Raw genomic sequence first — 14558 nt, forward strand, 5'->3', positions numbered from 1 at the left:
AAAAAAAAATGTTATCAGCCCATTTTTCAAAATTGAGCACCCATTATTGCATCATATTAAAGTCTTTTTCTTCAACTTCAATTCATATATCTAAAAAGAGCATTCAACTGGACAATTCCAATCAAGTTATTTGCGTTCATGTCTTGATAATCACAACGTTTTAAGTTTGACTTCAATGATAGTAGTATATTAAACTTTCTTGATTTAAATTGATCAGCTAGGGTCAACATGGACTGATTTATCTACTTGTGATCCTTTGGTGGATAAAATCGTAAGGCAATGTTTACCCTGTGCACACCCTCCGTTAAAAAAAATAATAATAAAAAAATAAATAAAAAACATTGGACACTAGAAATTTGTTCCCGAACGGAATAATTAAGCGGGTAGCATGACTCTCGTACCCGAAGGTTACGAGTTCAATTCTTGCTAACACCTTCTCTATTAAGCATGTCGTGTCACATGGTGTTCTTAGTGCGCACATAAGTAGTCTTGTGAATTTTTCCCATTAAAAAAAAAAACAAAAGGCACGTACTAGACAGAGAGGATTGATACTTGAAAGGAACGCAACATGGTAATGCTTTTATTTAGTAACCTCATTACATGTCCACACATACATACAAACAATAATAATTGATGATATAAAGATAAGTAGATATCCACTGCACCTTAGCTCTTACTTTCTCCTGTTGGGACCAACAGCGTGCAAGATTCAATTCTCCCTTTGGACACTAATGAAAAACACTACATGTTCAATTCCCATCACACACATTCCCCCCACTGCGTAGGTACATTAAAATACATACATACGCAAAGACAAACAACAAAATTAAAGAGAAACGACAGGAAAAAGGTGAAATGGAGCTTTCATTTTTACACATACTTTTCTCAGCTCCTTCTGCAAATTAAACAGCGACAAATTGAAAAAGTTCATTGCGGCATATATATATATATATATATATATATATCAATTGTGGATGCCAAGAAACTGTCCGTTGTGAAATAATTCATCAGTTGGACTTGAATGGGATTGCTCTGATCACCACTTGGTGGTATAGTGCTGCTAGTGCTGCCCCTGCAAATGGTCCAACCCAGAATATCCACTGCACACACCACACTCAAATATGTTATAAAATGCCCTTCTTAATTACCATCTATAAACAAATTTTAAAGGCCAATTGAGACCACCATTGTTGTTTATTCTGGAAAAAATGAGTGACAATCACTACCCGAGAGTGTGTAGTGCGTGAACTCCGGCTTTTGACCTTATATGGTACGAGGAGGTAAACAAACTTAGGTTTTCTTCTATGATTGACTAGCTCAATTCTGCCTTATGACCCTGACCGGTAAAGGATCATAAGTAAATGAGTTTAGGTTATACATGGTTGACCAGTACAAATCCGCTTTCTGGTCCTAGTCGCCAAAAGATCAATTTAAGTTGTCCATAGTTAAATGACTCAAATTAAAAAGATCAATAAAATGCTCATACTAAAGTCAAACTTGAAATCTTATAGTTACGAAACCAACTTAACTAGGTTGTCTCAGACTATACATGATTATACAAAAAGCACCAAGAAAACAGCAAGAAATTAAAATGGGGGGAAAGGAAACACTCACATGGTCATTCCATGCTTCGTCCCTGTTGTAGATGATGGCTGCACCAAGGCTCCTAGCAGGGTTGATGCCAGTGCCAGTGATTGGGATAGTAGCCAAGTGCACCAAGAACACAGCGAACCCAATAGGCAAGGGTGCCAAGACCTAATCACAATCATACTAATAATTACACTTCAATCCCTAGCTAAAATTGGATTAAAATGTGCCTTAGTATAGTAGCTATTAAGACTTACAGGGACATGAGAATCTCTAGCGTTGCGTTTGGCATCAGTGGCGGAGAAAACGGTGTAAACAAGAATAAAAGTACCGACAATCTCGGCACCAAGACCGTCACCCTTGGTGTAACCAGGGGCAACAACGTTGGCGCCGCCGCCCTTTCCCATGTACAGCGTCTTTCCGAAGCCTTTCACCACTCCGGCGCCGCAAATTGCCCCCAGACATTGCATCACCATGTAGAACACCGCCCTAGTCAACGACAGTTTCCTCGCCAAGAACAGCCCAAACGTCACCGCCGGATTTATATGCCCCCCTACAAACATTCATAAATCATATATGCAAATTAAGTGAAGATCATATGTAATATGATCTCTGGACCTGATAAGTCAAATCCAGCATTCTGTCATTAAAACAATGCTAATTGGGGCTAACTGCTTCCCGTATAAGTAAGCTAATAAATATATATAATTTTTGAATCATAATTATTATCTGAATATATATAATTTTTGAATCATAATTAGTACCTGAAATGCCAGCGGTGCAGTAAACGAGGGCGAAGATCATGCCGCCAAAGGCCCAGGCGATGCCCTGAATACCAACGGTGGAGCATTTGGACTCGGACTTGACGACTCCCATGACGGTCAAAACGGTGATGTAGAGGAAAAGGAAGGTGGCCATAAACTCGGCGATTCCGGCGCGGTAGAAGGACCACGACATCAACTCGCCTTCCTCGAACAGCGGCGCGGCGGGTGGCTCGCTGTAGTCCTTATCCTGCTGCGCCGCCGTGCCGATGGCTTGCCTCTCCGAGAACTTGTTAGCCCCCAATCTTACGTCCTCCTCTCTGTGCTCCATTTTCTCCAATCCTCTCAATTAGCCAAAGGAACTCTCAATCTGTTAGAATGTGAATGAATGAGTGATGAGCTGAGTGAGTTCTTTGAGGGAGAAGAAGGATGGTTATATACACATTCTTGGTGAACATTAATTAAGTTTAATAATGAATTATACGTTAGTTTAAGTTCATTATCATGGAGGCCGCCGACCAGGAACGAATATATAATATGATGATGATGATTATATTAGTTTTGGCTATGGCGATGATGAAGCAAATTAATGTCAGAGTGAGTCTCCTTGTAGGCAAATTATTGTGTGGATCGTGGTCACATAGTTCTGTGGACCACGGTTCAAAATGATATGGTTGAATATTATGAGTTAAAATAATGTATTTTATGTGTTGAATAATGAAACTTCTTAGGTAAGATTATATATTTTATGAGTTAGAATAATATAAATTATGCTTTAAAATAATATATATTATGAGTTATAAAAATGCATGTTGCAACGGGTGGTAAAAAAAAATGTGTAAAACGAAGTCGTTTTTTTACCGTGGTCCACACAGCTGTATGGACCACTGTCCACGTAATAATTGTTGTACTTATAAGGAGTACAAATATAGGAGTTGAAGAGTTAATTAGGAAAAATTGCAATAATACTTATACTTATGAAAAAAAAAGTATAATGCTTATAAAAAATTAACCCGTCTCATGCGCGTATAAGGGATTCAACTCACAGCTTCCTTCATCCTGAGCCTTTTTTCTTTTCTTTTCCATTCATGTTTTCAATGAGATTCAAACATCTAAGCTTCTACCTTCAGTCATGATATCAAGTCGGACAACAAATCACTAAGGGGGTGTATTCAATCATGACTTTCATAGAATTTTAAAGACTTTTATGAACTTTAAAAGTTTGAAGGTATTCAATTCAAACTTTTAGAGAGTATTTAAAAGTCATGCGGTATTCGATCAAGATTTTTAAAAAGTTTTTAAAAGTCATGCGGTATAATTAAAACTTTTAAAGAATCTTTAAAAGTCATGTGGTATTCAAATAGTTATGAATTTGTAAAGACTTTTTAATTTTAAAACTTCTGTAGACTTTTATATACTTTTCCTTCTCAAATATTAATAGTTGAAATCCAACCCCCAACCCCAAGATTTCAAAACTTTCTTTTTACTGAAGGTTTTTTTTTTCTCCCTCTCTCTATTTAAACTCTATTTTTTTCTCCTTATTTAAAATTTTAAACTTTATAAACCTTATACCTAAATTCAATAAATTATTTTTTCTTCATTATCCTATATTTTCTACATAACTAAACTCTACCAATTTTTTTCTCTCTCCTAAACTTTACAATCTTCCTCTAAAAATTCAAAATAATATTATTTTTTATTTCATTGTTGCTTGTATATTTTGATTTTTTTCTATGAACTTTTTATCCCTAACTTCTAAACTTTTTCTCCTAAATACATGAACAGAGTAAATTTTTTTTATCTATCACCTTCAACTTTTAATATATGTTTCATAATATTCATATGTTTATTCGTAATATATTTTTTCTTTTTTCTTTTTAACAACGTGTTATTACGAATAGTGAACTATTGTTTGCAATAGCAATTTGAGGCTACAAAGAGAAGCAACTTGTTGTTGTTAGCATTCACATATTGTTATTGCAAATAATAGCTCTTTTCTTGATGCCTAGCAGTATATCAAATATAATTTTTATATATATTATTAATATTTTTTATTTTATGCAACTAGTAATTATATATTTTTAAAAATATTAATTTATCAAGAAAAAGTAATTATATTTTTAAATATTTTATTTGAACAATTCTATAACTATAAATTTTAGTCTTTAATATTGTTAATTTGTTATGAATTGCTTATGAAAGTTTGTAAGGATGTATTCAATTTAGAATTTTAATGACTTTTGTAAACTTTTTAAAATAAAAAAGTTGATAAAAGTTTATGCAAGTTTTTTATACAGACTTTTATAGAATCTTACAAAGTTTTAAAAAGTTTTGAAAGACTCTATGAAAATCAATAAAAATTTATTAAAATCTATCATTTTAAAAGTTTTTAAAAATCTACAAAAGTCATGATTGAATACATCCCCTAAGTTAAGCTCCGTGCGGCCTTTCTATTCCATATTATTAGGTGTCATCCTTGATTAATTTTAAAAACAAAGAGAGCCACTGTTTTTATTCAATTCGTCCATTTTTCTTTATCCAATTAAATTTGTACACATATTTAATTGCCGAGAGTTACCTATATCATATTCTTAATGTTAACGGTGTAGTGTTAATGAAAGAGACGTTGGTTTTGGTCGTCCTAGCTGTTGGGACATGGGTCCTTGCTGGCACAAGGAGGTCCATACAATTCTATAACGTGTTTTTTTTTTTTTTTTTTTGAAATATACAATTCTATAACGTTATATATCAATGTTGCTATTGTTTTGTGATGATGATATGATGTATAATTGTATAGTAGTGTCCACCACCGCCCAACTTTGATTATGTGGTGGCGGTGCTGGTGCTGGAAATTTTGGACTTCAAATTGCGGCCATTCCCATTTTCAGGCTTTGTACATTTGTACCGAAAGCTAAGGTTATTTAAGAATACATTTTTTTGTAATGAAAAATCAAGAATTGTGGTTGGGAGTGAGGTTTGATCTTTCATAAATTAAATTGTGTAAATTGAATCATAGTGTTGAGTTTGAATGAATTACATACAACGTGGAAAATATTATGTATAGATCAGATCAAGTTTTTGTATCAAATTAAATGATATAGGTTCGGTTGAAGCAATGACACTCTCGATCACCAAATGATTTGCTACTGGATTTTGAATTGCTCTCCACACATGAATATTCCATTACCTTTTAATGAAGTGTCTACAATCCTCTAACATATTCAACGAGGTACACCAATTACTCGGTCCATTTATCAACCACCCAACTACTTGGTCGAAAATCACATGCACTATAGGTTTAAAAAAATGTATGTGTTATTAATTGTGAGGTTTTTCATGTAATTTCAAATGTAATATAAGCAAAGTTTAAGCAATTAAATAAAAGCTTCATCACTCATTCACTATTAATTATTGACAATTATTTTTACATAAATTAAGACTTTCTTAATGACGGACCAATAAACTAAATTATCATAGGGCGGTGCATGGTGGCAACACAATACCTTATCTTTACTGTCGTGTTTTTTTCTTTTTCTTTTTATTTTTTTTTCTTATGGATTTTATAATTATCATTTGAGCCAATGATTGGTCTGGCCAATTAAGGATGGAATTTCCACACTGGAATATACATATACATACGACAAATTACATATTTATTGTTTAATTAAGCATTGGATGTCTTCAATCACTGTACTGTTGGAGTAGTTGAATTGCTAGCTCACATAATTAATCTTTTTTATTTAGGAATTAAGTAAACATAATTCATGAATTATTAGCTATGATAAGAAAACCATAGAAGTAGTTAGTATTCTCTACGTTTTATTAGTCAGTATCATGTCTAATAGTCTGCAAATCACATCTGAGAGGTAAACTGCACTAGAAAAGCTTTATATAATGGGCTCGACAGAGAATGTATTGGCATATAACAAAAACTTAACTCGTGATAATTTTTTTTTGAGTGACGAGAGAAACTCGTAGTCTCTGAAGGTATGTATGTTGTAAACCCCACATTATAACTTTAGTCAGCAAAAGGACGTAAACTAATTTAGATTATTTATAATTAACCAGCTCAAATCAAGATGGCGCATACACTGCTTCCGTTAGAGTCGATCTCTTGAGAATTTTGACATATATAATCATAAAACTTGGGTAAAACGCAAAGACAAATATATGTAACAGTGAATACGTGGCAGGCAGAATCATATCATCACCATTTACAGTTTCTACTCTAAAAGCCCAGAGACTTGCTTGCACGCCATATCCTTTTAAGTCCACATTTTCCACATTCTTTTAGTAATGGGAATAGAAGGTACAGCAATCATGTTTACTATGACTTTAATGAGTCTCAATTTGAAATATGATTGAGTGTACATTTTTTTTTAAAAAAAAAATTATTTTTTTTAGCGTTGTAAATAAGGTAAATTTGATTGATTTAAAAAGTAATATTTCAAAATTAAATTTGATTAATTTAAAAAGTTATATTTCAAAAATTCAATAAAATCATAACTGTTTAAAAACAAATTAAAACTTTTTCTGGTATTATGTTATTCATATGCTGATTTAATTATATTGATTAGAAGCATGATTGCATTAAGCGCTAGTCGAATCTATATATTGATTACTAATCAATGATTAGACACTAGTTGAGCAGTAGACAGCGACAACCTATAAAAAAAATAGTAAATGTATATGTGTATATGTCATATATTATATTTATATACATCCTTTACTTCTCTTATTTATATAAATAAATGAATTTAAATATATATAAATATAATAAAAAGAAATTAATAGCTGAGTTAACTCGATTTGTCAACTCGACCTAGTCAGCCGAATCGACCTAGTCAGCCGAATTAGGCGCTAGGTGACCTCCTAGACAGCTGATTTTTGCATGCGTGATTAGAATTTATGGAAAGAAATAATTAATACAAATTGTTTACAAAAGCACTTATATCCATTGATGGTAATATACAGCAGCTTGTTCAACACACTTTTGATTTACAGAAAATCCCGCACAACCACTATCTAAAAGTAAAATAACCTAAGATTACCCACAACTTACTTGCTTAAACCAAGAAAACTAATAACCAATCCCACAGAGACTCAAACTTAAATCTGTGTAATTACCAAGCCAATTGTTCTGCAGATTATTCAACACATACTTCAAGTATAGAATGATAATGCTAAAAAATTTATCATTTTTTAGATAGTTTTTCTACTTCAATCTAATCACAACTATAGTCTCACCTTTTTACTTTGTGCTAGTTGCACCATGCTCACTGCTCAGAGCCCCCCAGCATGAATTCTTGACAAAGTGCACTATGAGCTGAGGTTGCTAGTGTGATCTTCAGTGCTCTGTTGTTGTGTCAAGAATTTAAAGTCTTGATATTATCATAAGACGAATTCGTCCGAGAGCAGCTCTCCTCGCCACCGCCATTGCTCCATAGGAAATTGGAGTACTGGGCTGCATAATATGGATTCCCAGGCTCAACATCTGTCGCCTGTCGGTACATTTCTTCCGCCTCACTCAAATCCTTCCTTACTGTCCACAAAAAGGTCGCATACTGGCTGAGGACTTCCCCGTCGGGAGGTTCCACTTCCATGCCCCGTTTGAAGCACTCCTCTGCCCTGTTAACATCCACCGTTAACAAACAAGCAATGTTTAATGGAGATACTACACAAATTAGATGTGGTATAGAAATCCCGGGCTCTTTTGCATACAGATGCTAGACTAATCGGTTGAGAACATAAAAATTTAGCCATTTGACCTTCTCGGATAATCAGGTATGGAAGAAAATATGTTCCATTCCGGTCTTCCAAAACATGCTGCTATAATATAAGGCCATGTCTATATAATTAGCATTGAAATAAAGCGGTGTCCATAGAATTAGCACTACTAACCATATATAAGCACTCCATTAATAAAAAATATATTGAGGTCCACTGGCTTCGGGGATCAAACTTTGCATCAGATCACTGGCTTAGATGGCTCAGAACTCATACTATAATAGGGAATACCAGAATACCTAAATGTCGAATTAGTTTATATAGTTCTCAAAAGTTCACAGTTCTGAATTATCGAATTAAATGCACAAAAAATTGGAGAAACTGACAAGTAGTTAAACATGAGTGTAAAAGTAGAGTGTACTGTGAGTTACCTATCGTAATCCTGTGCAACAAGATGCAGAAACTGCGCGTAATTGCATAGTAGAAGCGTGTTATAAGGATCCTGAGACAGCATCATTTGGTAGAGAAAATCCATTTTGAAGTAGTCCACCAAGAAATCCGGTTCGACGTGGACTGACAATGGTGAAACAAAGCTCTGCATTACTTCACGATCAAGTCCCGCCTCCTCAAGACCTCGCATCTTTGTCACTTCGTCGACAATGGAGTTCCATAATTGTATGTCGGTTTCATTCCTAAGTTCTTGATCAGCAAAAGCTGATGACTCCTCGGGGACCACATCGAGATTCTTATTCAATCTGGAAACAGCCTCGGCCTCTGCAATTTCACAAGCACGCACTGATCCCAGTAATGTAGCATCAGCTACGGGAATGTTAAGGGATGCAGAATGTACACTGAAATTTGCTAAAAGGATCATAAGGTAAATCATTAATGCCGGTGTTCGTGAGAACACTTTCTGAAAGAGCCAAACATACGACGCACACATTTCTCGTTGAACTTTGGCAACAATCACCTCCAAATCCTCATCACACAACACCTCCCTCATCTGCAACACGTAGGTTTGCAGCTGCACAATGATGGACACCATCGAAGAGAAGGCCCTTTTCACCGAACAACAAGCCGACTCCCCCAAATCCCTCACGCCCACCTCCCATTGCAACTTCTTCTTTATCATTCTCAAAGACAATGGAAGCCCAAAACTCTTGGCTTTCTGTTCAACATTCTCCCACATAATCAACTGCCTTTCAGGCCAATTTGGAGGGTCTGGATTTATTCCAAGCATGGCAGGCTCCAAGGGATCAAAATGAGAAGGAAATTTTGAATCTTTTTTTCTACTACTTAAACCTAGACTCTTCTCATATATTGCACAACAGTAATCCCCTTTATCCTCTGCTAACTCTATCTTTTCAGCTAATCTGTCCCTAAATTCAAACCCCTCTTCCCCAAAAACTCCATTAACATTTACACAACAAATTCTCTTAATTGCATCACCTCTCTGAAAACGTAACCTCAAGAAATTTCTTGCTCTAACAGGATGGAGAGACACAGGTCCACAGACAATTTTGTAATCCATTTCACTATGATTTTTCGAGGAAAATGAGGTGGGTACTAAGGAACCGGAGATTTGGGGCGTAACAACATAAGGACATTGCAAGAAGGGTGAGACAATTTTAAGCTTCATGTTTGCTTAAACAAATTACAACCACAAAACAGAATACCAAAACAGGCAAAAGGCAGAAGCTGATGGTTTATATGCAGGAAAATGGCAAGCAGATTGAATTTGAAAGGGACATAGAAAGAGAAAGAGACAGAAAGCCCGCTAAAAGGGGGGGCTTTATGTTTTCATATCAACCGAATCCAAAAAATAGCACAATCAACCTTAATCCAAGCCAAGAAAACCCACTATGATTCATTTAACGATGCGCCAATTCTAGTTTCACAAGAAAACACAAATCTGTACTAGGCAAACAAACAAACACCTGTCCTGCAACACAGATTTATTAAAAACGAGGTAAAGTCCTCGCCTTTCCTGACCCAAAACGAAACTGACGTCTGGGTATTCAACAACTGTTGAGAAAAAGCATTAAAAACACATAAAAATCTACCGGATTTCTTGAGCTGGCTGAGCAGTAGTGGGAGATGTTCGAAGCCAAGGACTAGGGTTTGTTTCTTCGAACAGTATTCAGAGAACGTAAAGATGGTACCTTTAGGCGTGGAATTTCAGGATTCTGGCGGGTTAGTCTGCAAATGAAAGGGGAATTGAAGGAATTTTAATGAAGATGGAGTTTCATATTGAAGTTGCATGTGAGCTGGGGTGGTGAGTGGTGACTTGACCTGCATGCCCACCACTTGGCTACCTCGCCCTCATTCTCGCTCGCTCAGATGTCGGTTGTGTTGTGTAGTGTGCTATTTGCTCACGACTCGGCTCGAATGGAAGACTAAGAGGACCAAAACTTTCCGGATAAGATCGACATAGCTATAAATAGAAAGGGAGGGGAAAAATCATTTCTAATTATTTATAGTAATGAAGAAGAAAATCAAATAGCTTTGATTTTTTTTTTTTACACTATTGACTCTGTTAAATGAAGCCACAAAGAGTCCATTCTCTCTCATGTGAAAATGCAACCGAGTAGCACTAGATCACAAATTTTTTGGTAATAATTTTTAACTTTATAAATGTATATTTTAACTTGAGTTAATTACTAAAATGGTCCATTGACTATAGAAAAATTACTAATTTGATCATTTACTAATTTTTTTTACCAAATAAATTCATCAACTTTAAAAATCTTAACTAATTTGACCATTCGTTTGTTTTACCGTTACACATCCATTGACTCGGGACTAAATTGATAATTTTGCTATAATTAAAGGAATATTTCGACTTTTCAAAAAAAAAAAAAAAACTATTTCGATTGTCACATGTACCATTTTCTCCGAAAAATTAATTACTGAAATGGTCTCTTGACTATAGCGAAATTATCAATTTCGCCACGAATTAAATGAATGTCTAATAGCAAAATAAACGGGCGACCAAAACAGGCAAAACATATATATATAATTTATTAACTTCAACACCATTTTTTTAAAAAAAATTTTCAAACGAAGATCTTAATAAATTTACAATGAGGATTGAGAGGAGAGATGATAAAGTCCCAGTTGTTATGGCATAGACCTAGGTTTATGTTTACAATTTAATAACTCTATGTTTACAATTTCATAAATCAATGTTCACAATTTCACTCAATGTTCACAATTTTATAACTCTATGTTTGATTGTATCGAGACTCTATGTTCAATAGTATAACACAATTTTTGAATCTATATAACAAAATTGTGAATATAGAGTTCAAAAATTGTGAATATTGAGTAATATAATTTTGTATATTGATATATAAATTGTGAATATAGAGTTCTAAAACTATGAACATAGACCAGGATCCATAACATAATTTGCCATAAAGTCATGTTTGGGCCTTATGCAGTACTACGTTTGGGCTTTTATCTGTTTCCCTATAAGGCCAAAATTTTTGTTCACTGATAAATCGGCCCACATACTCAGATGCCAACATAATCATGCAAACGAGAAATGACTTTGTTCAAAGCTTATCCTTACATTGACGTCAAGAGAAAAAAAATCAATGACGTAATATTCCACAGCCTACACTTTCTAGAATCAGATTTTTATAAAGTTGGTCAAGATTCAAGAAACTTATAGGCTACGGAAATACTTATGGATGCTTTTGCCTGACATAATCAACGTTATTTGGTCTTAATATTAGTGCCATTTCTTTATGTACACAAATTTAACACTAAAACACTATTATAAATGAAAGACAAGTAAAAAAGTATTTTATAAGGTGGAGTTTGTAAGTGTATAATTGTTTTGGTTAATATTAAGTAAAATTATTTTTAGTACAAGTTCGGATTATACTCTGATCTATAATTGCATCTAGATTGTGAACTAATTTAGTATCCAAAAATACAAATTATGAAAGTATATCTACGCTAGGTGTAACAAGCATATTTTTGGTTGACGACTTGACGTCCAACTCCTATTAGAAATAAACCAATAAATCAATTTAAATTGTTTAGATTGACCACTTGACGTCTACCTCCTAACCAGTTTAAGTTGTTTAGACATCAAATTTATAACACTGTAATTATCAAGTTAACAAATGAACAATTTGGTTGTGTCATCTCTCACATGAGAAATACTAAGGTATATGGTTGTGTTAAGTAGTTCTTTATAGTCCACTCTAGCAATTAATACGCGGAACCCCTTCCGAATCAAGTTTGACGGCTTGGGCAGCTCAACTAATCACATAAGAGATCAGGAGATCAGAACTGAGTCTCGCTATTGGGCAGGAGGGATGAACAATCCGATAATATTTGTGTATTCCCTATCAACTCCCAGCATATTTTCCATATACTTGACTTGCTTAGACAGGTTTCAGATTGTGTGCCTAAACACAGAAAATCAGCACAGCAAAATTTTGAGAAGTGGTATTATACAACATCATGTATGCTACAGATATATATACCAAAAAATAATAATGAAATATATTTTAGACAAAAACTAAAATAATGCTTCGCTGTCAAATGACTACAACGTCACTGAGTTGAATACCATACGAGTCAACTCATTTTTCATTTTTCATTTTTCATTTTTGCCTCTTCTTTCCGGACTAAACCTGCCATGATCGTGACTCCACTGCTCCCCCAGGAACGTCTTCGCAGCATCTAAGCTCGGAAAATACGTCGGCTCCAGAAATATCTGAGCTAGTAAGTCGCCGGAATCGGCGTTCACCAACGCCGGATTCGCCTTAGCTTCTAAGCTCCCCATAACGATCACCAGAAGCTGCCTGTAGGAGTAGTAAAACCGTTTCACCGCCATTTCAATGGATTGAAGAGCTTGAAGCAGATGAATCTTCTCCGAGTCTTCCTTCCTCCGATATAGCTCCATCGCCGCCTCCTGGATCCTCGGTCCGCCGTGAGGATCGACTTCCACGTCGAGAATACAGGGGACTTTGTGCCGCAGACTCTTCGAGAGCTTCGTGATCTCCACCAGTTCTCTGGATCGGAAGCAGAAGAGCTCCGATTCGGCGACTGCTTTCACGGATAACTGATTTTTTAGACGGAGAAAATCGTCCGGATCCATTTGCAGGTGGAGGTATTGTATTTCGGTTAGGAGTGTCCACGTTCTCTCTAGAATCCAGCAATCGCTTCCGGCTTTTTCGAATTCCTTTCGATCAATCCTCTCTGAGATCCGATTTAGAAGCGATTTTGATGCGTAGATCCACGTTTCCAGTACCTGCAGTGTGTTGTAGAGCGTCTGGTTCTCGTAGTTGTGTAAATTTAGGCGCTCCGAGGGGCTTTTCTTCAGGGAGTGAAGCTCCGACGGCTTCACGATCGCGTCGTAGTCGAGGCTCGGTTTGCCGGTGAGGTTCGGTTCGCCTAATCCAACGGTGTACGAACACGGCCGCATCTCGCCTTCGATGGCGGAGAGAATCTTCTGAGCTATGTCCTCCGATTTGCGCCACGTCACCAGCCGAGGCAGCAAGCTAGCTTCGCTCGTGTGGCTCACGACCGTCGTTTCGTCGGAGAGCTTCCAAACCTCAGCCGAGCTGTTCTCACGTGACAAAACGACGTCCGATGACGTCAGATCGACAATCGGAGCCGCGCCACGTGTCCTTCCATCCTCCGCATCGTCCTCACACAACATAGCAATAATCTCAACCTGACTCCGAGCAAGCGACACCAACCGCCGCTTCCACTCCCGCCGGTTCGCGTACGGTCTAGGGTCCGACAAAACCACAGAAACGAACCGGAAAGTTATCTCCAACGCTTGCAGAGCCGGCTTGAGCAGCGCCTCGTTCTTCCACCCCGGGAACTCCTCAGAACTCCACAGCTTCCTCAGCTCCGGCAGCCTCAAGTAGTACTCGTAAGCGGAACAAGCCGAGTCACTCGCCGCGGTCAACTCCCATACACGCGCCGGCGCCGCCGGGACAGAAATCTGATGCTGCTGCTGCTTATTCGAAATCCTAGGCGACGACTTGCTCGACATATCAGGTGAAACCATCTCTGTCTTCCGATCAAAATCCAGCATTTTTCATAAAACCCAACCAATCAAATCAACAAAGAACAGAAGAACAAATATTCAATATTCGAAAAAAAAATAAGAATTAAGAAATCCTTGAGGATAGCGTTGGATAGAAATGCGTATTTATAGCGGGGGATGAGGGAGATGAACTGTGGAAAGGCGTGTGGGAAGGGAAAATAGCGGATTGAAGGAATTCAAAGACGCGGATAAATATTTAATTTAATAATTATTTAAGGCGAAATTCTAATCTAAAATATGATAACTTAGGGAGAAAAAAAGAAAAAAAGAAAAAGAAAAACGTGAAGCTTATCCGGAAACGGATACGCCTAACGCAATAGTTAAGGTTCAATTCAAATTTGTTGGAATTTGTAAACGGTCGTGCCATGCTTTCTTGTCAATTAATAAAAGCCGCCCATGATATA

General features: G+C 36.2%; 3 protein-coding genes across 6 annotated transcripts; all 3 read right to left on the reverse strand.

The window, feature by feature from the left end:
- Positions 1-549: 549 nt before the first annotated feature.
- LOC115997963 (aquaporin PIP1-2) lies at positions 550-2828 on the reverse strand. The gene is made up of 4 exons (XM_031237387.1): positions 2352-2828; positions 1845-2140; positions 1615-1755; positions 550-1100 (listed from the first exon to the last, which is right to left on the reverse strand). The coding sequence occupies exons 1-4, from the start codon at positions 2677-2679 to the stop codon at positions 1008-1010; spliced, it is 858 nt and encodes a 285-aa protein (XP_031093247.1). The 5' UTR covers positions 2680-2828; the 3' UTR covers positions 550-1007.
- A 4452-nt stretch (positions 2829-7280) lies between these two features.
- On the reverse strand, positions 7281-10495 carry LOC115997962. Of its 4 annotated transcripts, none has more exons than XM_031237386.1 (3): positions 10139-10491; positions 8507-10017; positions 7281-7976 (listed from the first exon to the last, which is right to left on the reverse strand). In XM_031237386.1, exons 2-3 carry the CDS (start codon positions 9712-9714, stop codon positions 7715-7717), a joined length of 1470 nt encoding a protein of 489 aa, XP_031093246.1. In that variant the 5' UTR covers positions 9715-10017; positions 10139-10491; the 3' UTR covers positions 7281-7714. The 4 variants fall into 4 exon arrangements, 2 of the variants coding, with proteins under 2 accessions (XP_031093246.1, XP_031093245.1); XR_004093812.1 differs by adding an exon at positions 8250-8374 and having other exon boundaries at positions 7861-7976; positions 8507-10495; XR_004093813.1 differs by adding an exon at positions 8250-8350 and having other exon boundaries at positions 7861-7976; positions 8507-10494.
- Positions 10496-12513: 2018 nt separating this feature from the next.
- On the reverse strand, positions 12514-14290 carry LOC115999138 (nematode resistance protein-like HSPRO1). Its single transcript, XM_031238920.1, has one exon. It carries the CDS (start codon positions 14140-14142, stop codon positions 12691-12693), a length of 1452 nt encoding a protein of 483 aa, XP_031094780.1. The 5' UTR covers positions 14143-14290; the 3' UTR covers positions 12514-12690.
- Positions 14291-14558: the final 268 nt, after the last annotated feature.

This window comes from Ipomoea triloba, chromosome 12 (assembly GCF_003576645.1).
Source record: "Ipomoea triloba cultivar NCNSP0323 chromosome 12, ASM357664v1".
NCBI classification, from domain to species: domain Eukaryota; kingdom Viridiplantae; phylum Streptophyta; class Magnoliopsida; order Solanales; family Convolvulaceae; genus Ipomoea; species Ipomoea triloba.